The following is a 27,881-nucleotide window of genomic DNA, read 5'->3' as shown; positions in this document are numbered from 1 at the left end:
TTTAAGAGGGATCGTAAATGGATGCTTCCTTTAATTTCGCAGGTAACCTATGGACGTGGCAATGGTGGAACAAGTTCTGGCGTACTTGGGCTCCGGTGCCCACGCTGTTTGGCATCACAATCTTCATCGTGTGGCAGTACAGTCGGAAACTTCAACATCGGTACATCAACGATGAGTGTTCAACCGCTAGTCAGCTAGAGGTAAGAATAGAATAAAATATACCTTGTATTTCATGGGTAGTGTTTACAGAATTGGTAATCGTGTGTGTAAGGTACAAAATGGGTAAGCGAGAATTCTGGGGATTTTCAGTCTATTTTACACACCGGAAACGGTTGTGAACAGTTGCGCTAATGTTTGAAATGTTAAGCAACTTTTAATATAGAACCTAGTACACACTAAGAGACAAGTTAGCTGGAGTTTCTCATAAATAAATAAATAAATTATATTGAGATAAAATAAAACATTACTTTTTTACGTAATATGAATTAAAGTTATTGAAAATAAATTACTACTTATTATTCTTTTATCTATTTAAAAGTTGATACATATTTATATTTTTTTTGTTTAGGTTGGAAATCAGGAGGTTTTTTAAATAATCTTTATCTGGCAACACTGTAAATGGTATTCTGGCAACACTGTGAATGGTATTTTCGAAAAATTCGAAAACACAGGAATTTCTGGATTTCGGTGTTTTTGGAGTTCTACAGGATTTTTTGGTGCTTAAAATTTCTCCAGAATGGTCTGAAAATCATTAGAATTATCCCATTTCTTAATCCCATCCGTCCTTTTTATGTGATAATAGCTGATATATTAATATCGTAAGTATAATTAAATTATGAGCTTATCCATTTTGCTTGAACCTTCCCATCTCAGTGATTCATATAGGGAAGGACTTAAAATTGTTTTGTCATTAGAACATCCTTGGATGATCTTGGTATTCTCTCTCAATTGTTTCCTACCGAATTTTCCAAAATGTTCCCTCTCTTTTACAGTCAACTCTTTCATGCTAAAGTCAGTATTGTACCATTTAGTGGGTTACTTTGCTTGAATTAGCTATAACGTTGAATATGTCACCTGTTGAATCCTTAGACAGGAAATAGGTTACCCATAAATAGAACCAAAATGACACACTTTACCATTGAATTTACTATACTTGAATTGGTGAAATAGAATTCAACCTAACCATTTACTATTTTCTTCCAGACTTTAAACCGGCTTCACAATGCCTCAAGCTCCTCCCGATGAAATACGAGTCAAGTGTGCTTTCAACAAGTAAGTTACCTACAATAAAGAGTTTGATTAATCAAAGTTTCTACACTGACAACCCTCTGTAGATCAAGTTATTTTGAGGTAGACTCAGATTAATTTGAGAGGATATCAATCTCAAAAAAAAAGACATCTATGTAGTAAGTAAAGTGTACAACAACTATTATGAATTAACATACAAGTACATCACTATGTACCTATTTAGTGAGTTAGTTAGAAAAAAAAGATCATATTGTAAATTCCTGCATATTTCATTTACCCTACATTGTTATTTTATAATTTTCAGTGAGGTGTTTATCACATACATCAAGCCTGATATCACCTATGATAGATTGCAAGAAGAAGTCAAAGAAATGTGCAAGTTTTCCACAGACCAAGTGTTTACTGTGAAATGGGTAGATGAAGAGGGTATGCAACAATTTAATTCTGATTAAAATACTCCACATTAGTTACTACACCAAACCAGGTGTATTAGTTACTTGCTCTGTAGTCCTGTAAATAAGGATTTGTTTCCAGTTGATGTGATTTTTTTTTGGTCTTCCACCTGTTATAAGAGGAATAAGTACTCCTCAAAATATGTAGATACCTAGAAAGTCAAAGTCTAATGTGTGGTTGAAAGTACTCTAACGACTATACTGTTCCACCACAAAGTTTTGACTGTTTTCTCTGTTACCCAGGTGACCCATGCTTGATTTCCACACAAATGGAATTGGAGGAGGCTATACGTCTGTATGAGGTGAACCATGAGCCCGAGTTGGTTATACATGGTAAGTCAACTTACCTAATCTCACTCCATGGCTGTATGTAAACTTTTACTTCTGCTTATCTTTTTAAATCGATTTATCTCGTTATCTAGAAGTTGTAGAAGAAAAAGAAAAAATCAGTTGGTCCTCATTTTTTCTGCTCTATGACTTTGAAAAATCACCCAAGTAAGCGCAACTGTTCTATTATATTCCTTAGAATGGAATGAAGATTTCGCAGAGAATTGTATAAGTAATGCTTTATTCAGACCGTCAGCTGAGAACAAGATGTCTTATTATGCACACAGTTTGTTTGTTAATCGTATGAACTGTGTTTACCTCTGGTATGCCAATATGAAATTACAGCAATTTCACAAAAAATTGTTTAGATTTAGGTTTGTAGTGTCTGTAGCGTATATTGTACATGATCTGTGTAGTACAAAATAACATTGCCAATAAAGAAAGTAGATATAGCGTAGGACTTGATGTGATTACATACTTGTGCGGAAATTAGGAAGTGGGTTCAAATCACCCTTTTGTTCCTCTATTTTCTAACTCTTAGAATTACAATACATTCTATTTATTATGAAGTAAGTAAATATATACTCTTTTTTTTCTTTCTTTCTTGCTCTCTCTCTTCATTGACATTGTGTAGGCTAAGGTTAAGTTCATATCATCCTAGCTACATTACAGACTCTCTCTCTCTCTCCTTCTTTCTCACTCTTTTATTCTCCCTCCCCCTTCCTCTCTCTCTCCTCACTTTTCCCCTCTTTGTCTCCTCTCAATGTATGGTTTTTATTACACAAGGTCCGTTTTTAATTAGCTCTAATTTGTAGCATTAGGCTCCACACATACATTATAATACATTAAACAAATACAGTCCCTTACACCTCCCTCTACTACACTCTCCTTTGTGTCATGTTTGTCAAGTCTAGTTTGAACCAATGTGAAATTAGCATAGTGATGCCTTATTAGTGCGTCCTGGTCTAAAATTTATATTCAAACGAATTCGCTCGTGATAATTGTCCAAGTAGTTTCCCCTAAACTTTTTTCTTTGCCCCTAAACTTTACAGCTAATTCATGTGTCTCTTTGACTTGTTAAACTTCCCTCATACTTAGGGTGTGTATAACAACCCTAAACTTCGTTGTTCAGAGAGTTTTTTTATACCTACTTCTAACTTGGTTTCTTTAATAGATGATCTGTATTGGTCAATATAATTAGTAAGGTAAGGGTTGTGCTACCCAGAATACCCAGATGGCGGTAAAAAGTCGTTTTAGTCTCAATCAAAGGTGTAAAATCCATCACTATTAGTGCTTTTTGCGTATTAAGTGATTGTTAGGTATTCAACGGCCAATACTCACACACTCTTTTATGTATGTCATCATGAAGTACCTAAGTAAGTTTTGCATCTTTTTTCTTTGAATTCCCTTGGACTTAAACATTTACCTTACTCTCCTTCCCCTTCATTTTCGTATTTTTCATGCCGAGAGACCAGGTACCTACCCTTTAGCAGCAAGTTGTTCTTGACACTACATAGTAACTGGCATTGCTTTGGACAGTCACTTCCTCTAAAAGTTTGGAATTGATTTAAATATTCTCCTTATAAAATCAGCAACATATTTTTGCTAATAAATTCCCTTTCACTCTTTTCCTCATAATCTCCTCCTTGCGATTAGGGTGGAGGTTACTGATAATGGCCCGATAGGGTTCAAACATTTTCCCTTGATAACGACTAGATGGTTGATAGTGGGATCGGACCATATTTGTCTGCTCCTCATTTCGTTGTCCAATCAGAGAAGCTATGTGCTTTTGCCCTTACCAGATAAAAATGGCATGAGAAAGGCCAATTTGCCTTAACTTGCCGCCTTTATTGAGAGCTTTCTTATCGGAATGCCTTGCCCCAGAGCCCTAATTGTCTTTAATTAGACTTACTTTATCATGGACACTCGTTGCTATCTTGAAAGCCCAGAAGAGGTTAGGTAGTAGAACAGCCGCGGTACGGCGGTAGACAGTAATAGTACTTCTGTTGTCTTTGTACTGTCGTAATAATTGTCCTAATCATAATAAAAATAAAGCATTAAAAAGACTAAATTTTATTGTTTCCTTTCAGACCGTTGTCTTTAATTAGACTTACTTTATCATGGACACTCGTTGCTATCTTGAAAGCCCAGAAGAGGTTAGGTAGTAGAACAGCCGCGGTAAACAGTAATAGTACTTCTGTTGTCTTTGTACTGTCGTAATAATTGTCCTAATCATAATAAAAAAAAAAACCATTAAAAAGACTAAATTTTATTGTTTCCTTTCAGACTTTGCTGACGAACTCGAAGCGCTGGGGCAAGGGTGTACGCCACAAGGACCGGGAAATGAACACATCCTGGGATAAAGGTCAGGAAGTGGGAGAGTTCCGTATGGGCTCCACCGTAGTGCTGCTGTTCGAAGCTCCGAAATACTTTGAATTTGCTGTGACCGGGGGAAATGAACACATCCTGGGATAAAGGTCAGGAAGTGGGAGAGTTCCGTATGGGCTCCACCGTAGTGCTGCTGTTCGAAGCTCCGAAATCCTTCGAATTTGCTGTGACCGGGGGAGACAAAATCAAAGTGGGTCAAAGTCTGATGAAAGAATAAATTTGAAGTATGTTGAGACCCAAGAGACAAAATCAAAGTGGGTCAAAGTCTGATGAAAGAATAGATTTGAAGTATGTTGAGATCCAAGAGACAAAATCAAAGTGGGTCAAAGTCTGATGAAAGAATAGATTTGAAGTATGTTGAGACCCAAGAGACAAAATCAAAGTGGGTCAAAGTCTGATGAAAGAATAAATTTGAAGTATGTTGAGACCCAAGAGACAAAATCAAAGTGGGTCAAAGTCTGATGAAAGAATAAATTTGAAGTATGTTGAGACCCAAGAGACAAAATCAAAGTGGGTCAAAGTCTGATGAAAGAATAAATTTGAAGTATGTTGAGACCCAAGAGACAAAATCAAAGTGGGTCAAAGTCTGATGAAAGAATAAATTTGAAGTATGTTGAGACCCAAGAGACAAAATCAAAGTGGGTCAAAGTCTGATGAAAGAATAAATTTGAAGTATGTTGAGACCCAAGAGACAAAATCAAAGTGGGTCAAAGTCTGATGAAAGAATAGATTTGAAGTATGTTGAGATCCAAGAGACAAAATCAAAGTGGGTCAAAGTCTGATGAAAGAATAAATTTGAAGTATGTTGAGACCCAAGAGACAAAATCAAAGTGGGTCAAAGTCTGATGAAAGAATAAATTTGAAGTATGTTGAGACCCAAGAGACAAAATCAAAGTGGGTCAAAGTCTGATGAAAGAATAAATTTGAAGTATGTTGAGACCCAAGAGACAAAATCAAAGTGGGTCAAAGTCTGATGAAAGAATAAATTTGAAGTATGTTGAGACCCAAGAGACAAAATCAAAGTGGGTCAAAGTCTGATGAAAGAATAAATTTGAAGTATGTTGAGACCCAAGAGACAAAATCAAAGTGGGTCAAAGTCTGATGAAAGAATAGATTTGAAGTATGTTGAGATCCAAGAGACAAAATCAAAGTGGGTCAAAGTCTGATGAAAGAATAAATTTGAAGTATGTTGAGACCCAAGAGACAAAATCAAAGTGGGTCAAAGTCTGATGAAAGAATAAATTTGAAGTATGTTGAGACCCAAGAGACAAAATCAAAGTGGGTCAAAGTCTGATGAAAGAATAAATTTGAAGTATGTTGAGACCCAAGAGACAAAATCAAAGTGGGTCAAAGTCTGATGAAAGAATAAATTTGAAGTATGTTGAGACCCAAGAGACAAAATCAAAGTGGGTCAAAGTCTGATGAAAGAATAAATTTGAAGTATGTTGAGACCCAAGAGACAAAATCAAAGTGGGTCAAAGTCTGATGAAAGAATAGATTTGAAGTATGTTGAGATCCAAGAGACAAAATCAAAGTGGGTCAAAGTCTGATGAAAGAATAAATTTGAAGTATGTTGAGACCCAAGAGACAAAATCAAAGTGGGTCAAAGTCTGATGAAAGAATAAATTTGAAGTATGTTGAGACCCAAGAGACAAAATCAAAGTGGGTCAAAGTCTGATGAAAGAATAAATTTGAAGTATGTTGAGACCCAAGAGACAAAATCAAAGTGGGTCAAAGTCTGATGAAAGAATAAATTTGAAGTATGTTGAGACCCAAGAGACAAAATCAAAGTGGGTCAAAGTCTGATGAAAGAATAAATTTGAAGTATGTTGAGACCCAAGAGACAAAATCAAAGTGGGTCAAAGTCTGATGAAAGAATAGATTTGAAGTATGTTGAGATCCAAGAGACAAAATCAAAGTGGGTCAAAGTCTGATGAAAGAATAAATTTGAAGTATGTTGAGACCCAAGAGACAAAATCAAAGTGGGTCAAAGTCTGATGAAAGAATAAATTTGAAGTATGTTGAGACCCAAGAGACAAAATCAAAGTGGGTCAAAGTCTGATGAAAGAAATTTTTTTTTTTTTTTTTTTTTTTTTTTAAATAAGCACCTATTAATGAAAAGTAGTTGTCCTTTTTTGAACAAATCCTACTATCCAATTTTTCAACGAAATTCCGAGTCCAATTTAATGTATTTTAAAAAAATGTTAATCATTTTACCTCAGTAGACATAGCATAATGAAAATTTTTGTATACTTATCCAAGTACTGAGTACAATTATACAACTATTTTTTTGTATCCCCGTTCTCATTCCAAATAAATTGTTCACAAATTCGGCTCTATAGAGATAGACCCCTATAGAAACCCATAAAATACACGAGACCTTGTTTAGACTGCTGGGGTAAAGGCACTTTTTAGTCTCATTCAAGCAGGATAAATAAGGTATATTCTATTCTATAGAAAACAGTCAATGGTCCTGTAGTGCATGTGTTGTCCTTTATGAATTTAACATGATAAATCATAACTAATTATAATTATTGCCATAAAATCTCTTGAAATAAAAAAAGGTGTTGTGATATTTAAGTGTAAATATTGAAAATTGAGATTTAGAATATTTTTAAACTAAAATACACGAGACCTTGTTTAGACTGCTGGGGTAAAGGGACTTTTTAGTCTCATTCAAGCAGGATAAACAAGGTATATTCTATTCTGTAGAAAACAGTCAATGGTCCTGTAGTGCATGTGTTGTCCTTTATGAATTTAACATCATAAATCATAACTAATTATAATTATTGCCATAAAATCTCTTGAAATAAGAAAAGGTGTTGTGATATTTAAGTGTAAATATTGAAAATTGAGATTTAGAATATTTTTAAACCTTTAGCAGAGCAAATCTGGTATCGAACGGTGTCCTACGAAAATGAGGTTTTAAACATAAACAACAATGAATGGAGCATTTTTCAACTTGGCAAAAAATTCTTGTCCTCATTAACAGTTCCATTCTCATTAAAAAGTTGAAATAATAATAATAAAATGGTGTTGAAAAAAATTGTAGACCAGAGTCAGGATTAAGGGGGAAAAATAAAATCTATTACTGCACCATTAATGTAATGAACACTGAAAATACATATATCTTAATTTACCATGTGGAACGAAAAAAATTGTAGACCAGAGTCAGGAATAAGGGGGACAAATAAAATCTATTACTGCACCATTAATGTAATGAACACTGAAAATACATAATATATATCTTAATTTACCATGTGGAACAAAGTATAAGGGACAGAATGAAGGGCAGGAGAAAACGGGAGATTGGAGAGCAATGGAAAAGTAGAGGAAAGCAGAACTTGGGAGAGAAAAAAAAAGTAAAAAAAGAAATTCCAACATACCTAGCCCCTCGGAGAATAGGTCCGAATTTTATTTTCCAGTCTACTCTTGAACCGATTGCATCACTTTCTCATTACATAGTTTAGTTTGCTTATAGGTAAATACTAGCAAGTAAAAAAGCTCTCCTCTTATCCTAATTCCATGAATTCTACCCAGTATGAACAACGTGACATCCCTGATACTAAACAATGATATTTTTCTGTCCGGATTGGCGGAATACTGATAATCTCAATATACAGGGTGGTTGCGTTTGTTTGCAAACCTTCGCCCCTCTTTTGGTAATCACATAGAAACTAGAAACAGATGGTAAAGAACTGATCAAACCCGCTTCTTTATTTTTTATTTACCTCAGAAGTACATTCACATTAGTTACCACGACGGATTTGTGATTGTTCGATACACATTCTTTTACATCCATGCCTATCCGGGAACTGAAAAGTTTGGTCAGCAACATTTCCGTCCTGGCCATGAATCGAACCCAGCACCTCCGAGTCGAGAGTCCAGCATACTCACACTCAAAAAGCCCAAACTGAGGCTTAGGTGTAGGGGCTGGTCAGCCCCAAAGGACGGGTTGAGCTTCTACGAATCTACCACGACGGATTTGTGATTGTTCGATACACATTCTTTTACATCCATGCCTATCCGGGAACTGAAAAGTTTGGTCAACAACATTTCCGTCCTGGCCATGAATCGAACCCAGCACCTCCGAGTCGAGAGTCGCTTTAACCACTCAGTTACAGGGTTGGGCTTAATCAGACATTTCTAGAATCGTACATTTTATGATGATCATTTCATTTGAATAGAGAGAGAGGGTCATGATCATGACGATTTATCATCTTGTATTGTGTCTTTATTAACGCCTCTCTCTCTCTCCCTCTCTCCTGATTTGTCTCTTTCTTCTTGTCACGTCGATTCCATTACCTACGTTCTTGACTCGTGTTTTTGCGCAAGTTGTTCTTGACACTACATAGTAACTGGCATTGCTTTGGACAGTCACTTCCTCTAAAAGTTTGGAATTGATTTTAATATTCTCCTTATAAAATCAGCAACATATCAATGCTATTCAATATTCCATTTTCCCATAGTCCTAACTAACAAATGCCCTCTCTCCCTGTGAATACAGACCTTTTATAGGTACCTACTACCTACATTTCATTTCAACATCAGTAAAAGTGTATTGGTAGTAAACTGTTGATGAAAAGTTCTCATAGTTTTTCATAATCTCTCACTTCTATGAACTCTGTTCAAGTTCATTGGCCTTATCTGAATGAGGTACCTTACATACCTATGCTTGAGCAACACGGGTCTAAAACTTGTTATCACATACTTACTTATACCTAAGTAAGTGCCTATACTTACTTATGTTGAGGAAGACTTGAGAGTAGGTACTGTGTAAGGAAATCAAAGAACTACAAACTACAAGTGACTAGTAGTAGGTGGTCATCATACATAAGTTATTACCTAGTTTGACCTTTATTAAACTTCTCAATTTCATGACATGACTTGGACTCGAACCACCAACCTCCAGATCCAAAGTCCAACGCGTTAACAACTGCACCACTGAGGTTGGTTCCTAACTAACAAATGCCCTCTCTCCCTGTGAATACAGACCTTTTATAGGTACCTACTACCTACATTTCATTTCAACATCAGTAAAAGTGTATTGGTAGTAAACTGTTGATGAAAAGTTCTCATAGTTTTTCATAATCTCTCACTTCTATGAACTCTGTTCAAGTTCATTGGCCTTATCTGAATGAGGTACCTTACATACCTATGCTTGAGCAACACGGGTCTAAAACTTGTGATCACATACTTATACCTAAGTAAGTGCCTATACTTACTTATGTTGAGGAAGACTTGAGAGTAGGTACTGTGTAAGGAAATCAAAGAACTACAAACTACAAATGACTAGTAGTAGGTGGTCATCATACATAAGTTATTATTATTAGGTACCTAGTTTGACCTTTATTAAACTTCTTGTTTTTGCACTCTGTTTACCCCTTGTTTCTACAATCTCTTGTCAAGCTTCTCCTCTTACTGTCTAGACAACTTTTAATTTTCTACAAAAAAAGAGTATCATTCAAATTTGAACACAATGAGTGTTCAACCGCTAGTCAGCTAGAGGTAAGAATAGAATAAAATATACCTTGTATTTCATGGGTAGTGTTTACAGAATTGGTAATCCTGTGGGTAAGGTACAAAGTGGGTAAGCGAGAATTCTGGGGATTTTCAGTCTATTTTACACACCGGAAACGGTGTTGTGAACAGTTGCGCTAATGTTTGAAATGGTTAGCAACTTTAAATATAGAACCTAGTACACACTAAGAGACAAAAATGTTTTAGAAGTGAGTCTGGAAAGTAACAAAGTTGCTAGAACTAGATTGTTGAGAAACAATGTTTCTGATGAAATTGTTGCTGGTGTGTACTGGTAAAAAATGTGTGTTCAGAAACAATCCTTAACCTCACGCTATGCGCCACTTGGGCTGGCTAAAGTATTGTCACAAAGAAGAATTGTTTTACATTCATAATTTCATACTTCATAGTCATACTGAACATAATACGGAGCAAAAAGAATTTGTAGGCGATCGAATGTTGAAGAGCATGGGTTAAATCTTTCTCCTCTCTCCATCATATTCATGCAAGCCGATTTGAACTACACATCAGCATCGGTAGGAAATTGCCGCAAACATTTTTCATTAACTCGCATTTCACGATACACAATTCTACGACCTGGCTCTTGTCAAAGTTCTCCTGATCTGTTTTATTATTACAAATGTTCTCCTGATCTGGTTCATTATTACAACTCTTTATTCCATCCACTGGCTCCAGGCTTATGTCCCTCTTGAGTACATTACTGTGATGCATCTTACTTCCATTTTCTAAAATCATGCTTACGTGTTTCTTATGATTAGGTTCCAGTAATGGAATACCATCTAAAGTGCCGCTGTTTATGTTATCATTAAGATTGTCCTTATTTACATCTTGGCAAATGAGCTGATGTTTAACTTCTCCAATGTTGATCCCAGTTGAATGCTGCCATTGGCTTCAAGTAAGTTGAGCATTGAGATGTAGTTCCAAGCTAACACCTTCAAGTGGACTAGTTTTTTCCAAGGTCCTAAGGAAGGTGGAGAGAGAGCGAGAGAAGAGGATGGATGAATCATACTTTCACATACTTAATGATGATTAAATGAAGTATTTCTAAACTGTTGCCATAGTGGACACCCACCCTATAGGGGCAGTGTTGAAAAAATACAAAAAAAAAAAAAAAAAAAAAAAAATCTCCAGAAGGCTTTATACCAGAAGTTTCTGAAGTACCTAGGTAGATATTTAAGTTATTGGTAAAAGTAAGCCAATTCAAATTATTCATTTTGTTTTGCCAGGTATGATGAAGGAGGCAAAGGTACAAGTAATTCAGAACCTGGAGGCAGCAAGGAGGAAGAGGAAGAAGAAGAGGAAGAGGATGATGATAGTGACATGGATTTTGACCTCTCAGTTGATGTTTCCAAAGTGGACACTGCCAATGCTATAGAACTGAACAACTGTGCCCATGTCTATGGTAAATGTTGATCATGAAAATATCAATATGGTTTTAATACTAATCTATGACTATGATAACATTTACTAACAAATGATAATGAATGATTTTGACCTCTCAGTTGATGTTTCCAAAGTGGACACTGCCAATGCTATAGAACTGAACAACTGTGCCCATGTCTATGGTAAATGTTAATCATGAAAATATCAATATGGTTTTAATACTAATCTATGACTATGATAACATTTATTAACAAATGATAATGAACAAAGTATATTGGAGTAGTAGGTACTCAGCTATGGCCAGATGACTACTAATAGAGGGTTTACAGGACTGTAATAGCATAAACATCTTAATCTAAGCTAACAGACTAAATAGAGCACCAGATATACTATTCTTTAAACTTTTACCTTGGCAGGCGAGACAGAGTATTTCTACTGTAGACATTTTTATCGAATTAACAATGTTTTATGTTTCAGATATGTTTCGTTGGATGGATTTTTACTTCATGTCTTTGTTTACTAATCAGTGAATGGTAATTACGTAGTATTCTCAACCATTGAGGATATGTTTATTCTTAGGAAGACAAGCAGGGCACTCCTTATCACTTTCTGAGAAGCTCTGGAAGCAATGTTTGTGAAACGAATGCTGACATAGGAAATGGACAGAAGGCAACTCCATCAATATGGTTTTAATACTAATCTATGACTATGATAACATTTACTAACAAATGATAATGAATAAAGTATATTGGAGTAGTAGGTACTCAGCTATGGCCAGATGACTACTAATAGAGGGTTTACAGGACTGTAATAGCATAAACATCTTAATCTAAGCTAACAGACTAAATAGAGCACCAGATATACTATTCTTTAAACTTTTACCTTGGCAGGCGAGACAGAGTATTTCTACTGTAGAAAACATTGAATCATACCTACTGTTAATTTATTGCCATGGGATAAATGTATGTTACTACATGACTGTAAAAGATTAAAATTGGTGTTAGACTGTTAGAAAACGTCGGCGTCGTGTAGTCCATTGGTTATAGTTTGAGTAACATGAGTATTGTTTTACAGGTATGGAGAGCAATGACTACTTCAGCTACCTCACTCGTGACATGGAGGAGGCTGAGAACCTCCGTCTTGCCAAGGAAGAAGAGGAAGAGAAAGCCTTGTTCTCTGGTCGCAAATCAAGACGAGAGAGGAGAGCATTCCGAGAGAAAGCGATGCAAGGTCGCCGGTCAAGTCCTCTCAGTTTTGCTACGCGCGTTAGCCCCACCTATGGTATTTCCAAAGAGAAGGAAATCATCAACAGTTTGTCCAAATCAAAATCCCGCTCTCCTTCGCCAATAAATTCGGGGAAGATCATGTACATTACCAGCTTTGGAGGTGCAGAGGAGGAACCTGCACAAAGCTCTACCAAGTCTACTGTTGTCAGTAAAGATGGGAAATCCAGGGATTCTAGAAGCAAACGATCAAGATCTTCCTCTCGACACAGGAGTAACTCTAGACATAGGAGCAGTTCTAGACACAGGAGTAGTTCTAGACATAGGAGCAGTTCTAAACGATACAACTCTTCTAGTTCCAGACGAAAGTCGTACAATTCGAAATCTAGATCCAGAACCAGGAGTCCGCATTCTAGAAGGTAATAAATAGTCTATTGTGCTCACCATAAGTGGTCAGAGAAAGGATATTAAGATAATTATTAAGTTTTGTTTTATTCTCTGGGATGATGCATATCTTTCTGGTAGTCTGGCAAGTGAGCTTTAAAATTTCCTGTAAATAATAGCAGATACATATTATGTATATAAATTTGCACGGCTTCAATGGCCTCCCCTTGCAGATGTTCCTATCAACAATCCTATTTTATTATTCCCTCCTTCCAGGTTAAAGCGATCCAGAAGCAAATCGAAAAGTCCAAAGAAACCAGTTGATTCCTCCCAGCACCAAAACCAATCTATGCCCAATCAGTCACCTCCTCCTGTTAAACGATACTATGGACGTAACGTTCGTGACTCTTCATCAGAACTTGAACTATCTGATTCGGACACTTCCACCAATTCAAAGCCTAGTAGTTCCTCCAAAGCACCTGCCACGTCTAGTAAACCTCTGGGTAAAACCGTACCCGCTGCTATCTCACTGAAAATCACACCACAAGAGAGACTGAAGAAGAAAATGCAGAAGTTGTTGAACAAACAGTTCAAAGCAGACAAGAAAGCAGAACAGGAGAAGATACTCAAGCTGGAACAAGAGAGAATGGAGAGGGCTGAGGAGATGAAGGAACTGTCAATGAAACTGAAGATGAAGGAGAGACAGAAGAGATACGACAGTGACGAGGAGTGGGATGATGAGAGGAAGAGTGAGGATGGGAGTGAAAGAAGAAGCAGAAGTAGAAGTCGATCAACTTCTAGTACAAGGTCACGTGGTTATAGGAACAAAGAGAGGTCCAAATCACGCTCACCCACAAGAAAACGATCACCCCTGCTGAAATCTCCAGAGTATTCTCGCCATAGTAATAGACCTAGGGAACATCACCAACCGAGGGAGCAATATAACCCGCCTAGAGAACAATATAACCATCCCCGGGATCAATATAATCAGTCTAGTAGAGATCAATATAACCATCCCCGGGATCAATATAATCAGTCTAGTAGAGATCAATACAACCACTCCCGCAATGATAGAAACTACGGACATTACCAAGGTCCATCCCAATATGATAACGGCAGGGATAGGTTTAACAATAGAAGATCATATAACCAAGAATATGAAGGTGAGAGAGGTAGAGACTTGGATAGGGGTAGCTACAGAGAGGGTAGAGGCTCCTACAGTAATAATTACAATGATAGGGAAGATAGAGGATTCAACCATCGAGAACACTATGACAGGGAAGACAGGGGTTATAATAATAGAGATGAGAGAAGCTTTAGAGGAAATTATAACGATAGGAACCACAATAACTATGAGAGGGGCAGAAGGAAAGAGGAGTACTCTAATAATAGACATAGCTCGTATAGGAGAGATAACAATAGATCGCGATCTAACTCTCCCAATACTGGGGCAGAAGGAAAGAGGAGTACTCTAATAATAGACATAGCTCGTATAGGAGAGATAACAATAGATCGCGATCTAACTCTCCCAATACCAACAGACTTGTGGATTATTAACTTGCACAACTCTGCTCTATGATGCTAACTAGTGTTCCACTTTGCAACACCCTACTTTGTTAGAACTAAGACAGTTCAGGTTAGGACAAAGATTTCCAGTATTCCAGATATAATATATTAGGAATTTAGTGAACCCCTATAGACCCTAACTCTATATTCTGATAAGGTACCCACACAAAATGGTTGTTCTTTTAAAAAAGGTAACTTAAATGGAGGCACCTGCTCTTGGTGCCAAAACCACCTTGTCCTTTCTCATAATTATTTTAATGATACAGCTGAGAATGTCTTAACAGTTATTTGTGGTGAAGCTGATAACATCTTCACAACAATTATTTGTAGTGAAGCTGATAAAATATTCCAAATTATTTGTGGTAAGGCTGAGTACACCTTCACAATTATTTGTGGTGAAGCTGATGATGCATATCTTTCTGGTAGTCTGGCAAGTGAGCTTTAAAATTTCCTGTAAATAATAGCAGATACATATTATGTATATAAATTTGCACGGCTTCAATGGCCTCCCCTTGCAGATGTTCCTATCAACAATCCTATTTTATTAGTGAAGCTGATAGGTGATAGGTACATACCTTCTTCATAATTATTAGTGGTGAAGCTGAGAACTTCACAAATAGGTACATATTTGCTATTAAATTATTTTTAATCTTGTACCTGACAACTACAAAATTACCTTTGCACAAAGTCCAGAAATTGGGCACTCTTGAAAATCTCCCTCCCTCATTCTCATCTGTCAGTATTTAATAGTTTAGCTACTTACTGTATTTAGTATCAAGTTATTCAAGTTATGCTTACCCCAACAGAGATAAGTTTAGATGAGTTTCTGGACTGAATAAGGTGAGTCACATCGATTTGGTATGCCTTGAATGTGACCACTACATAGTTTCGTGACATAAGGTGAATCTTTATAGGAAACTCTTCTTGTTTTGGACACGGAAAGCAAGCCCTGTGATTGGCTGATTTCCCCCTTTGAGAACTTTCTGTTTGCTACTTTTGTCTCGACCTATGTCACCTCGGAATAGTATAATGCTTCCGTCTTGATGTCCAATAGCCATCAGGTTGGAGGATTCACACACAGCCAGGCATGTAACAGGTACAGCACGGTTCTGAGGTACACAACGACTGATTCGTATACAAGTAGGTTTACCCTCACGATCTTGCTTACTAAGATCCCAAACCTTGAGGAGGGGATTGATACCTTCCTCATCATTCTGAAACACAATAGAAGCAACAACTATGGTTATCTTCAAAAGAAAATTAATCTTGTACCTGACAACTACAAAATTACCTTTGCACAAAGTCCAGAAATTGGGCACTCTTGAAAATCTCCCTCCCTCATTCTCATTTGTCAGTATTTAATAGTTTAACTACTGTACTTAGTATCAAGTTATTCAAGTTATGCTTACCCCAACAGAGATAAGTTTAGACGAGTTTCTGGACTGAATGAGGTGAGTCACATCGATTTGGTATGCCTTGAATGTGACCACTACATAGTTTCGTGACATAAGGTGAATCTTGCCCTGGGAGTCTCCTATGACAAGTTGTCCATTTCCACTACTCATGTCCCGTACTTTTGCTTCCTGGTGAACCAATCAAATGTGTTTTCAACTTTAATTACCTATGTTTTTCCCTCAATAGGTAGGTAACCTACATCTAAAACATGAATTATTTATCTGTAGTGAAGCTGAGTATTTCTTCAAAATGATTTGTGGCAAAGCTGAGTTTTTTTTAGAATTATTTGTAATGAAGCTTATTCACAGTTACTTGTGGAGAAACTGAGACCTTCATTATTATTTGTGGGTGAATCTTTCCCTGGGAGTCTCCTATGACAAGTTGTCCATTTCCACTACTCATGTCCCGTACTTTTGCTTCCTGGTGAGCCAATCAAATGTGTTTTTAACTTTAATTACCTACGTTTTCCCCTCAATAGGTAGGTAACCTACATCTAAAACATGAATTATTTATCTGTAGTGAAGCTGAGTATTTCTTTAAAATGATTTGTGGCAAAGCTGAGTTTTTTTTAGAATTATTTGTGATGAAGCTTATTCACAGTTACTTGTGGAGAAACTGAGACCTTCATTATTATTTGTGGTAAAGCTGATACCTCTTCATAATTATTTTAATGATACAGCTGAGAATGTCTTAACAGTTATTTGTGGTGAAGCTGATAACATCTTCACAACAATTATTTGTAGTGAAGCTGATAAAATATTCCAAATTATTTGTGGTAAGGCTGAGTACATCTTCACAATTATTTGTGGTGAAGCTGATAGGTACATTGGTGAAGCTGAGAACTTCACAAATAGGTACATATTTGCTATGAAATTATTCATTTATATGTATAGAAAAAGTTCATGAACACTTACCTCGTGTATTTAGCGTCTTGTCATTAGCATCAGTTAAGGCAAGGGTCAATCTGTTGAAAACTCCACGTCCAAAATATTCAGCCACAACTCCGAATGGATCATCTGATTTGTCTAAATCACTATGGAATACTTCATTGAGTGTCTTGCTAGGCTCCTGTGATTGTATAACATTGAGGATATGTTTATTCTTAGGAAGACAAGCAGGGCACTCCTTATCACTTTCTGAGAAGCTCTGGAAGCAATGTTTGTGAAACGAATGCTGACATAGGAAATGGACAGAAGGCAACTCCAGCTGTTCGTTACACACACTACACCTAGACCCTTGGAATATCACAGGCTTGCTTTGGATTTGCTGGATGAGCGTTTTCAATTTTTCAGTCTCCTTAGTGTACTTTTCTGCCAAATTCATTTCCGTTTCAGTCTTCTTAGATTCTGAGCTCAGAATATTGAGGAAATAATTTTTTAGAAGTCCAACATTGACTGAGGAAGTGGCTAAAGCATCTAACATAAACAATGGAGAGAGTAACTTGTCTCGTTCTATAACGTTGAGAATATCAGAGAGAACATGTGCAGGCACATCGGGATCCTTGATAACCTTATGGAAAGCATTCAGCCAAAGATCAGGGTTCTGAGAACCATAGGCACGACAACAAGCTAACACACCTGTGTAATCTTTATGAGACATATGTTCTGCTAGTATTAACTCATACATCTTCAAGTCTTTGTAGATGAGAAGTAGGCCAGGGGAGAACTTGTGTGAATGACACAGGAGCAAGGCTTGGTTCTTATCATAAGGTGTATCGTCACTAGCCAGGAGTCTCATGATTCTCTGTTCATAACTACTCTTAGCTGTCACGTCACTCGTGCTACTCCATAGATACAAGTAATGTTCTATGAGTGTATTATACACCTGTGTGCTACATTTCTCACGGGAAGGATAGCTCAGGATATGTTCCAGGAATTCTACTAGGACCTGAGAGTGATCTAGGAAGAAATGTATAAAATCCTCAGGAGCTGCTCTATCCACAATGTCTTGGTTCATGTCTGGCAAAAGCATATTAGAAGGCTTGTAGTCAGTACATAATCTCTTGAGTAGCTCACTTGTTTCTTGTGGGACATGTTCCAGTAAAGTTTTTCCATAACGTTTAATATTAGCCTCTGCCTCGTAGAAGGAGAGCTTGCCAATATATTGTAGAGCCTCTAGATACTTGGCATGATCTTCTATTTGTATCTTGAGATACCAGGTATGCTTCCTATGTTTCTCTGCTAGAAGTAGAGCAATATTGTAGAGCCTCTAGATACTTTGCATGATCTTCTATTTGTATCTTGAGATACCAGGTATGCTTCCTATGTTTCTCTGCTAGAAGTAGAGCGTCCTCTGAGGAGGACTGACGACATACTTCTATAGCAACATCCACATCAAAGTCAACTTCAGAGTCACTAGTCATGAGAAACTGTTTCAACTGTTCTATATGATTGAGTTTGGTATAACAGTTGAGAAGCAAGGTCGTGTGTTGAGCGTTAGCCACACCATTACCAGCTCTTATGGTACACAAATCCTTCTGTTGAGATTACCTGTGCTTGCTATAACACTCATCAGTTCATTTACCTCTCAGAAGTGTTTCTTATCATTATGGTACACAAATCCTTCTGTTGAGATTACCTGTGCTTGCTATAACACTCATCAGTTCATTTACCTCTCAGAAGTGTTTCTTATCAGACTTTGTGAAATGTGGTTGCTTTAAGTTTGTGAGACTTGGTGATTGAAATGATGAGCCATATCATCAAGAGTTGTAGAAACTTACAAAGACCACTGTATGCTCATTTGTTGAACCAAACAGTGTGTTATCGGTCATTCCATTTGAGCCCATATAAATCAAGCCATCAGCAAGTACCTTCCGGTAAGTATTAAAACCTATCAAAGCAGTTGCTTCAAAAGCCCTTTATCCTATAACTCAAATTCAACAGTATGGACAGCAATTCAGTGCTGGATCAGTATATTGGCTGAAACCAGTGGAGCCATATTTTTAACATACAGTGTTCATATGCAGCATCAACCTATGTAAACCAGCTTCAAAAATAAAGCCAAGTCCATAGGTACCCAGTTTCCCAGTTAATGTTGGTAAACTTCCCAGCACTGAATCAGTACCTACAATGACTTCACTGTGTTCAAACAAGTTGAATGGTATTTGGTCATGTTTGAAGGTGGTCTATACAGATTGACACACCAATGTGTTGGCAATCTGGATAATTATTCAGAAGCTATAATGAAAAAGAAAGCTCTTTTTTATGTAGGTATAATCTAACACTATAATAACAATGGCCACTGCTCATTTCAGACTGTTCCTTTTGGTAGCAACTTTTCATTGATGTGACTTCTGAACAAGTACCTACCTACCAAAATCAATAATAAAATTGTCAGTTGTTATATCATGAATCCTGACTGTTTTTCACAGAGCACATGTATTAAACATAATGGTCAAAATTTCTCTTCTATGTGCTAGTATTTAGCTTCTGTCTAATTATCTCTACAGGGTGAAAACGGATAACATTATCAAAAGCCTAGGGTAGATTTTCTGAGGTCATTTCCAACAAAATACATTCAATAACTTTTTTTCCTATCTCATTTAGTTTCGGAGATATTTGCCATTTTGTTTTTTTATTTAAAATACACAACCTTCCCTTGATAAACCGGTCAGAACTTTTTTCTAGTTAAATATAGAGAAAATGGTTTTCACCAATGAAATCTGCAGAAAACTTCCATTAAGTAAAACAAGTGAAATTATCTTTTTAGTACCTTTTGGTAAGATTTTGTTTCAAAATTTCCCTGATCATTTTCTTTTGATCATTTCATTTGAATAGAGAGAGAGGGTCATGATCATGACGATTTATCATCTTGTATTGTGTCTTTATTAACGCCTCTCTCTCTCCCTCTCTCCTGATTTGTCTCTTTCTTCTTGTCACGTCGATTCCATTACCTACGTTCTTGAGTCTTGTTTTTGCGCAAGTTGTTCTTGACACTACATAGTAACTGGCATTGCTTTGGACAGTCACTTCCTCTAAAAGTTTGGAATTGATTTAAATATTCTCCTAATAAAATCAGCAACATATTTTTGCTAATAAATTCCCTTTCACTCTTTTCCTCATAATCTCCTCCTCGCGATTAGGGTGGAGGTTACTGATTTAGTGCTTTAGTCATTAGTCAGTTGCTAGAGATCTCTCATGGGAGTCGGTTGTATTGCTCTCGTGAAAACTGTGGTGCTAAGCACGCTCTTGTGTTATCATGCCAGTAAGTGTTATCATTATCAATTTATAGAGTAGTCCTCTCTCTAGTCCTTAATCCAATTCTTTGTGGGCGTTTGGAATAATCTGGGTGAAATGTATTTTTTTTTTCAAATATTTTTACCGCCCATTTCTTTTTCCGTTGTATTTATTGCAACATTATGTATATTTTAGTGAGGCCTTTTTAAGATTTTTTTTTTTTAATGACCAACAGTGTAAATGAGGTAAGAGGAAATATGTATGTTTATTTTCAATATTCCGGTGGACTTGCCATGACGGATTTGTGAATTTTAGGACAATTTTCAGTCACGTACCTATTCACCAACAGATAGATACTTATGGTCAGAGTGATGTTTTGCCGACTTTTAAAAATAATGAAATGAAAACTAAATAATAGAATAATTGTTTCTGTAAGTAGCGCTTACTAAGTTAAGTACGTATGATACTGTCCTTTGCACATGATAAATATATCAGATAGATTTTTATCCCTGCACGTTTTTATCTTTAGCTCATGGAATAAATTCACGTGTGTGACAACAGGGTTGGAATAGAAACTTTTCTTTGTTCTTATCTTGTGACGCTTCCCTAGCCACTTGAGCTGGAGTTGGCGGGTTTGAGACCAATTAGAGGGAGATTATTTTATTCATATTTATTTGACAGAACGGATGTATATCGTCGTAAACTTGTTGGGTACCTATCTTTCAGTAGGAGAACATTTTTGTTTATTTAATCCACATAAATCTCTGCACTTCTGCATTGGATTTATCGATTTTGTGGTTGGATTTGCATTTTGCAGATATCTGTGCATCATAACAAATTGACAACATGAAAGTAAACTTTTATTCACTTGGACTCTTCCAGTGTCATAGTAGATTTAGAACGACCTTGTGTCTTATCAGGGCTGGACATAACAGTCCTATGCTCTAATCACTCTGATGCTAATATTAGAGTCTGATGACTCTAGAACATATTCTTTAGAGAGCGATTCCCGTTCCATGCCTGAGTGTCTACTCTTCAGTGTAAATTTGAAGTAATTAATAGTGTTAATACTGACCTAGACAATGCTAATGTCATGTATGCAACTACGCATGTATAAAACTGGAAACTGGTTGGGAAATGTCAGAACCCCCTCTTTATTAGACGAGGTAGAATAATTTAGGGCGAGAGAAAGATTTAGTGTGCCTTGAGCAAGGAAATAGTATAAGACGAAAAAAAGTGACATAGGATAGGCGCGAAAGGACGAAGGACTGAGAAGAGTGGACAGGGAAACAATATTTAAATTAAGTAGGTACACCTAAACCAGTAATTCCGGGTAGGGACTTCCCCAAAAACTAAAAAGGGATGTGAAAGAAGAAATAGAGAGGTAGACAATAGGTGAAAGAAAAAAAATCCTTAGGAAAAATTTCTAATGGACAAGGTCAGTGAACCTAATGAGGCTCTTATATATTAAGTACCACCTGTAAACCTCGAACCCTTGATACTTTCTATTAAATACATAGGTAGGTACTTGAAATTCTCGAGTACCTAATTGATAAATTTTCTGCCCTAATCGGGCCTCGAACCCGGGAGATAGGAGCTATGTCATGAAGAGGTCTATGTTGATTGATTGTCATTACTATGTGTTTCTAATCAGCTGCTCTGTGTAGAGCTTGACTGTGACTGTCTGCTGCTTTGCTTTAGTGCTTTAAAAATGTTTTAGAAGTGAGTCTGGAAAGTAACAAAGTTGCTAGAACTAGATTGTTGAGAAACAATGTTTCTGATGAAATTGTTGCTGTTGTGTACTGGCAAAAAAAGAAAAAAAAAATTGTTCAGAATCTATCTTCAACCTCCATTTGGACTGGCTAAAGTATCGCAACAATCAAGAATTGTTTTACATTCATACTGAACACGGAGCAAAAAGAGTTTGTACTTTGCAGGTGATCGAATGTTGAAGAGCATGGGTTAAATCTTTCTCCTCTCTCCATCATATTCAAGCAAGCCGATTTGAACTACACATCGGCATCGGTAGGAAATTGCCGCAAACATTTTTCATAAACTCGCATTTCACGGTACACATGTCTAATTGTCTTGCTATCAAACTAAGCGAGTATCAAATGAAAATCCATAGCATGCCAGTTGATACCGGTAGAATGTAGTGCTGTTAGTCATTCCATAACTACTGCTCGTGCTTAAAACGAGTACATGCAATAAATATTAAATAACCGAGTTGCAGAGTTTTACGGTCTGCACACTGTCAACAAAATTGACAATGTAGGAAAAATGTGAACAGCTCCAGACATAGTCGTAAGTCAATTTGTCTGATAATATCTGACAATAGTATGAAAAACACGCGTGAGAATATTTTAATGCTGCATTTGAAATTAGTATGGGACGGATTAGTAATCAAAATTCTTCTACATTATGTACGTAGCACTCGAAAGTAGGTACTGCGAATTGTTAGAACGAGTACAGTATCAAAGGCTGTCCGAAAATCCTTGACTTAAATATTGTATTCACATATCTATAAATTTTCACCTACCCACCCCCTTACCGTATCTAATAAATATCTGTTTACATAGGCCGTGTTCAAAATCTTGATGTTGGCGGATTCTTTGGCAGTGCCAAGTTGCCACTCTTGATTAATTCATACATTCTTTTTTCTTTTCTGTACCAAATACATAAGACCTCGTTTAGACTACGGGAGTGAAGGGTTTTTTCAGTCTCATTCTGGCAGTATAAACAGGGTGGTACATATATTATATCCTATTCTATTTCCTGTCTGGTTTCAGATCCAATGCTACCGTAGCATACCGCTGCGATTCTTATCCCGGTCGTGGGGCAAACTTTCCCAGCTCCAAATTCCCACCCCGTTTCGTCGCTTTTTCTACACGACATTTTCCAAGACGTATGGCATCAACTTGGACGAAGTCAGTGAGAATCTGGAATCCTATGCCTCCCTGGGAGAATTCTTTATTCGTCACCTGAAACAGGGGGTTCGTCCCATTGCCCTTACTGATCTGGTAAGTAAAGCTATTCCCTTGGATAATAGGATATGTTTTCCATTGTTTCCATTACCCATTTTCCACGTAGTAATCCAGGAGGCTAGGAAAAACGATTTTCCATTTTGTAAGCAAGTCGTTTCAGGTTGATAAAGCAGACTGAGGGTCAGTTTTTACGTTAATGATCACTGACATGTAGTTCCTTTATATCAACAGTTTAGTATTGCACCACTTTGTTGATATTGCATTACTTTATTACTTGAGTAATATTTGTGACATTTCCTCCTATTTCTCAGGTATCACCGGCAGATGGCACTGTACTCAACTGTGGTCAAGTCACCTCTTGCTGTGTGGAACAGGTCAAGGGTACCACCTACCTCATTCGGTCCTTCCTAGGCGACAACACATGGTCTCTAAACACTCACACCACGGCTAACAAGAGTACCAACACCTCTGGATTATCCAGCCATGTGGCATTTATGACTCCGGCTAAAGACATATGTCAGGATTATGTAGCGTCCAAGATAGATCTGCGTCAGGAATACATAACACCTGTCACGGAAAAGTCAGACCTCCTGTGTCAAGATTATTTGAGTCTCCTTGGACAAGACATACTGGGTGTTTTGGAAAGCGAGCTGCATGCTTACAAATGTACAAACGAAACGGGCGAAAAGAAAGACCTAGAGAAACACAATTTCGCCAAAGCCAAGAGTAAATCCTATGCTTTGGAACTCCCTGTGGTTCCTAGCCTGCTGGATTACTACGTGAAGGATATTCAATGTACAAACGAAACGGGCGAAAAGAAAGACCTAGAGAAACACAATTTCGCCAAAGCCAAGAGTAAATCCTATGCTTTGGAACTCCCTGTGGTTCCTAGCCTGCTGGATTACTACGTGAAGGATATTTTACAGAGTGTGTACTCCAGTGTTAGTCTTCTCTTGTACAGGTATGTACCTATGTACGTCTTGCCAGCTTAACACTTAGATTTTATGGTGGTAATACTTGTAAACTAAACTTTACTGAAAACAGCAATTGTTTTGTTGACAAGTATTAAATGCTTTCAGTTTATTGACTAGAACGATTGGAATTCTCTGATTAGGCGTAAAATAGTGTGTTTACTCCCGCACTGTGTACTCCAGTGTTAGTCTTCTCTTGTACAGGTATGTACCTATGTACGTCTTGCCAGCTTAACACTTAGATTTTATGGTGGTAATAATTGTAAACTAAACTTTACTGAAAACAGCAATTGTTTTGTTAACAAGTATTAAATGCTTTCAGTTTATTGACTAGAACGATTGGAATTCTCTGATTAGGCGTAAAATAGTTTCTTTACTCCCGCACTCTGCAGTCTATTAAAGGTTTTTTGTATCTGGTCCAGAATAATTTTGAAAATTACATTTTATAACTATTTATTTCATTTTATATAACTTTTTTATCTCTCCTATTTTATAATTATTAATTATGTATCTCTTCTATTCCACAGAGGCAACCTCACCATGACCCTCCCCTCCTTCCAGTTGAATGCCACCTCCCCCCTCTCCTCCCCTCTCTCAGGTTCTTCCTCCCCCTCCAAACCCCCGATCTGCACCCCCTCGGCTGAGGAAGAGTGGGCAGAGTACAAGAAGCATCTCCTGCGTAACCCTCGGGACAATGAGCTCTATCAGCTCATTGTGTACTTGGCTCCCGGAGACTATCACCGGTTTCATTCCCCGGCCAAAACCAATATACAGTACAGGCGGCACTTTCAAGGTAAAGAAACCCAGCCTTTGTGGTTTGGAAATACTTTTTATGTATGTTGCAAATGTGGGGATCTTTGACCATTAGGCCATTTTTCCTCTCGCATCCCAACATTTCCCTACAATCTACAATGTTATTGCTGGCCTCAAAGACAGGACAGAAGAAATATTGAGGTTGAGAGACTTTTTCTCTCTTTAATTCAGCACTTTATGTTAATAAATTACACCTATCACAACAGTTATACCTTTTTTTTAGAACGGGAAATGAAAATTCATTTTTCGAACTTATAAAGATACTTTGTTCGGTGCGAACGACCTTCTGTCCGTAGTGTTAAAGCACCTAAAAGGAAAAAAAAGAGATACAAGCCGTTTTTGCAGATGTGGGTTTTTCACAACTTTTACGTTGGAATCGACCTTATATTCAATCATTTAATCCGAATATATATTTTCCAATTGCAGGTGATTTGCTCAGTGTGAACCCATGTGTAGCATGCTGGATCCCCGACCTGTTTGTACTCAATGAACGGGCCGCCTACATGGGTGAATGGAAGCATGGGTTCTTCTCCATGGTCATGGTAGGAGCTACCAATGTCGGCTCCATCAAGGTTCATTGCGATGAGGTGAGTACCAATATGAGAGTGCTCAATTCCATATAATTATGATGATCAATTTTTTTGTCGAATACATTACTTTCCTTCCTAATATTTGGGTCGAGTGAATTGGATCACATTACATGCCTTCAGGCACACTCCATTTGTCAAGGGTCTATGTTTTCCTTGCTCTTGGGATCAATTCAATTTGAAGAAACCGTGGGGCCGCCTACATGGGTGAATGGAAGCATGGGTTCTTCTCCATGGTCATGGTAGGAGCTACCAATGTCGGCTCCATCAAGGTTCATTGTGATGAGGTGAGTACCAATATGAGAGTGCTCAATTCCATATATGATGATCAATTTTTTTGTCGAATACATTACTTTCCTTCCTATTATTTGGGTCGAGTGAATTGGCACCCATTACATGCCTTCAGGCACACTCCATTTGTCAAGGGTCTAGGTTTTCCTTGCCCTTGGGATCAATTCAATTTGAAGAAACCGTTTACTGATGAAAATTTGTAACGAAACAAAAAGTTGAAAATAAAGTAAAAATCGACAAAAGCTCATTGTCTTGCGTGACGACAAAAGTCGCCATTTACGATCCTTATTGTGTAACTTATAAAATTATCCTATTCCAAATGTCCAAGACCTTGTTTAGACTGTGGAAGTAAAGAGACTTTTCAGTCTCATTCTGGCAGTATCTTCTTCTTCTCCTTTGCCTTATCATTCTGTTGTATTAGAACATCCTTGGATGATCTTGGTATTCTCTCTCAATTGTTTCCTACCGAATTTTCCAAAATGTTCCCTCTCTTTTACAGTCAACCTTTTCATGCTAAAGTCAGTATTGTACCATTTAGTGGGTCACTTTGCTTGAATTAGCTATAACATTGAATATGTCACCTGTTGAATCCTTATACAGGAAATAGGTTACCCATAAATAGAACCAAAATGACACACTTTACCATTGAATTTACTATACTTGAACTGGTGATATAGAATTCAACCTAACCATTTACTATTTTCTTCCAGACTTTAAACCGGCTTCACAATGCCTCAAGCTCCTCCCGATGAAATACGAGTCAAGTGTGCTTTCAACAAGTAAGTTACCTACAATAAAGAGTTTGATTAATCAAAGTTTCTACACTGACAACCCTCTGTAGATCAAGTTATTTTGAGGTAGACTCAGATTAATTTGAGAGGATATCAATCTCAAAAAAAAAGACATCTATGTAGTAAGTAAAGTGTACAACAACTATTATGAATTAACATACAAGTACATCACTATGTACCTATTTAGTGAGTTAGTTAGAAAAAAAAAGATCATATTGTCAATTCCTGCATATTTCATTTACCCTACATTGTTATTTTATAATTTTCAGTGAGGTGTTTATCACATACATCAAGCCTGATATCACCTATGATAGATTGCAAGAAGAAGTCAAAGAAATGTGCAAGTTTTCCACAGACCAAGTTTTTACTGTGAAATGGGTAGATGAAGAGGGTATGCAACAATTTAATTCTGATTAAAATACTCCACATTAGTTACTACACCAAACCAGGTGGATTAGTTACTTGCTCTGTAGTCCTGTAAATAAGGATTTGTTTCCAGTTGATGTGATTTTTTTTTGGTCTTCCACCTGTTATAAGAGGAATAAGTACTCCTCAAAATATGTAGATACCTAGAAAGTCAAAGTCTAATGTGTGGTTGAAAGTACTCTAACGACTATACTGTTCCACCACAAAGTTTTGACTGTTTTCTCTGTTACCCAGGTGACCCATGCTTGATTTCCACACAAATGGAATTGGAGGAGGCTATACGTCTGTATGAGGTGAACCATGAGCCCGAGTTGGTTATACATGGTAAGTCAACTTACCTAATCTCACTCCATGGCTGTATGTAAACTTTTACTTCTGCTTATCTTTTTTTCTAAATTTATCTTTTGCTTGACCTTCTTGATCTGGCTTTATCATCTTGGTTCTAGCTTTTCTGTAGGTCTTGTGCTGCTTGTAATAAATACTCCCCACACCCAGGGCTTCTTATTTTCAAGCTGGTGTTATATTTTGTTATTATACCTACTGCCCTACATAATGCCCTGCATAGGCACTTGTTGCATTTTCTCAATACATACTCGTACACCTATCCTTGCGTTCTCTCCTTTCGTAGAGGTGTGCTCGTGTCCTCTTCCTTTAGCAAACTTTCTGCTTGGATTTTTTTCATTCCTTCGTATTTTTATACCTTTCTGTTTTAATTATTCTGTACTAGCTATGTTCTAGCATACGCGAGCTAACGGCAGATTTGCATAATGTGCCCAAAAAGATAAATTTTGGTTTAAATTTTCCATCTTTCATACAAGTTAGTTAAAACTCCACTTATGTACATAGATTGTGTAGGTTGAGTTTTAAAAATTTATTATT

The 27,881-nt window shown here is 37.0% G+C and overlaps 2 protein-coding genes and 2 long non-coding RNA genes across 4 annotated transcripts; 3 read left to right on the top strand and 1 right to left on the bottom strand.

Annotated features, from left to right (window-relative positions):
- Positions 1 to 11: 11 nt before the first annotated feature.
- On the top strand, positions 12 to 25,530 carry LOC103515071. Its single transcript, XM_026827878.1, has 5 exons — positions 12 to 200; positions 22,929 to 23,159; positions 23,435 to 24,084; positions 24,622 to 24,887; positions 25,334 to 25,530. Exons 1-5 carry the CDS (start codon positions 18 to 20, stop codon positions 25,528 to 25,530), a joined length of 1,527 nt encoding a protein of 508 aa, XP_026683679.1. The 5' UTR covers positions 12 to 17.
- Positions 4,312 to 6,341, top strand: LOC113469872. Its single transcript, XR_003393153.1, has 2 exons — positions 4,312 to 4,392; positions 4,505 to 6,341. It is a non-coding gene; the product is annotated as an uncharacterized LOC113469872 (long non-coding RNA).
- LOC113469873 lies at positions 6,487 to 7,289 on the bottom strand. The gene is made up of 2 exons (XR_003393154.1): positions 7,051 to 7,289; positions 6,487 to 6,795 (listed from the first exon to the last, which is right to left on the bottom strand). It is a non-coding gene; the product is annotated as an uncharacterized LOC113469873 (long non-coding RNA).
- Positions 25,531 to 26,308: 778 nt separating the features above from the next.
- LOC113469875 (protein kinase C iota type-like) lies at positions 26,309 to 26,993 on the top strand. The gene is made up of 2 exons (XM_026827877.1): positions 26,309 to 26,564; positions 26,846 to 26,993. The coding sequence occupies exons 1-2, from the start codon at positions 26,515 to 26,517 to the stop codon at positions 26,991 to 26,993; spliced, it is 198 nt and encodes a 65-aa protein (XP_026683678.1). The 5' UTR covers positions 26,309 to 26,514.
- Positions 26,994 to 27,881: the final 888 nt, after the last annotated feature.

This window comes from Diaphorina citri, unplaced genomic scaffold (genome assembly GCF_000475195.1).
Source record: "Diaphorina citri unplaced genomic scaffold, Diaci psyllid genome assembly version 1.1 scaffold1267, whole genome shotgun sequence".
Taxonomy (NCBI): Eukaryota; Metazoa; Arthropoda; class Insecta; order Hemiptera; family Psyllidae; genus Diaphorina; species Diaphorina citri.
This window is presented reverse-complemented; position numbering and strand designations above follow the sequence as displayed.

Excerpts from the sequence above, each read along its gene's own strand:
- LOC103515071 (XM_026827878.1), top strand. The coding sequence starts at position 18 with ATGGATGCTTCCTTTAATTTCGCAGGTAACCTATGGACGTGGCAATGG. Across the intron at positions 201-22,928 it reads CAACCGCTAGTCAGCTAGAG|ATCCAATGCTACCGTAGCAT; the intron begins GTAAGAATAGAA and ends GTCTGGTTTCAG. Across the intron at positions 24,085-24,621 it reads GTTAGTCTTCTCTTGTACAG|AGGCAACCTCACCATGACCC; the intron begins GTATGTACCTAT and ends TCTATTCCACAG.
- LOC113469875 (XM_026827877.1), top strand. The coding sequence starts at position 26,515 with ATGCCTCAAGCTCCTCCCGATGAAATACGAGTCAAGTGTGCTTTCAAC. Across the intron at positions 26,565-26,845 it reads GTCAAGTGTGCTTTCAACAA|TGAGGTGTTTATCACATACA; the intron begins GTAAGTTACCTA and ends TATAATTTTCAG.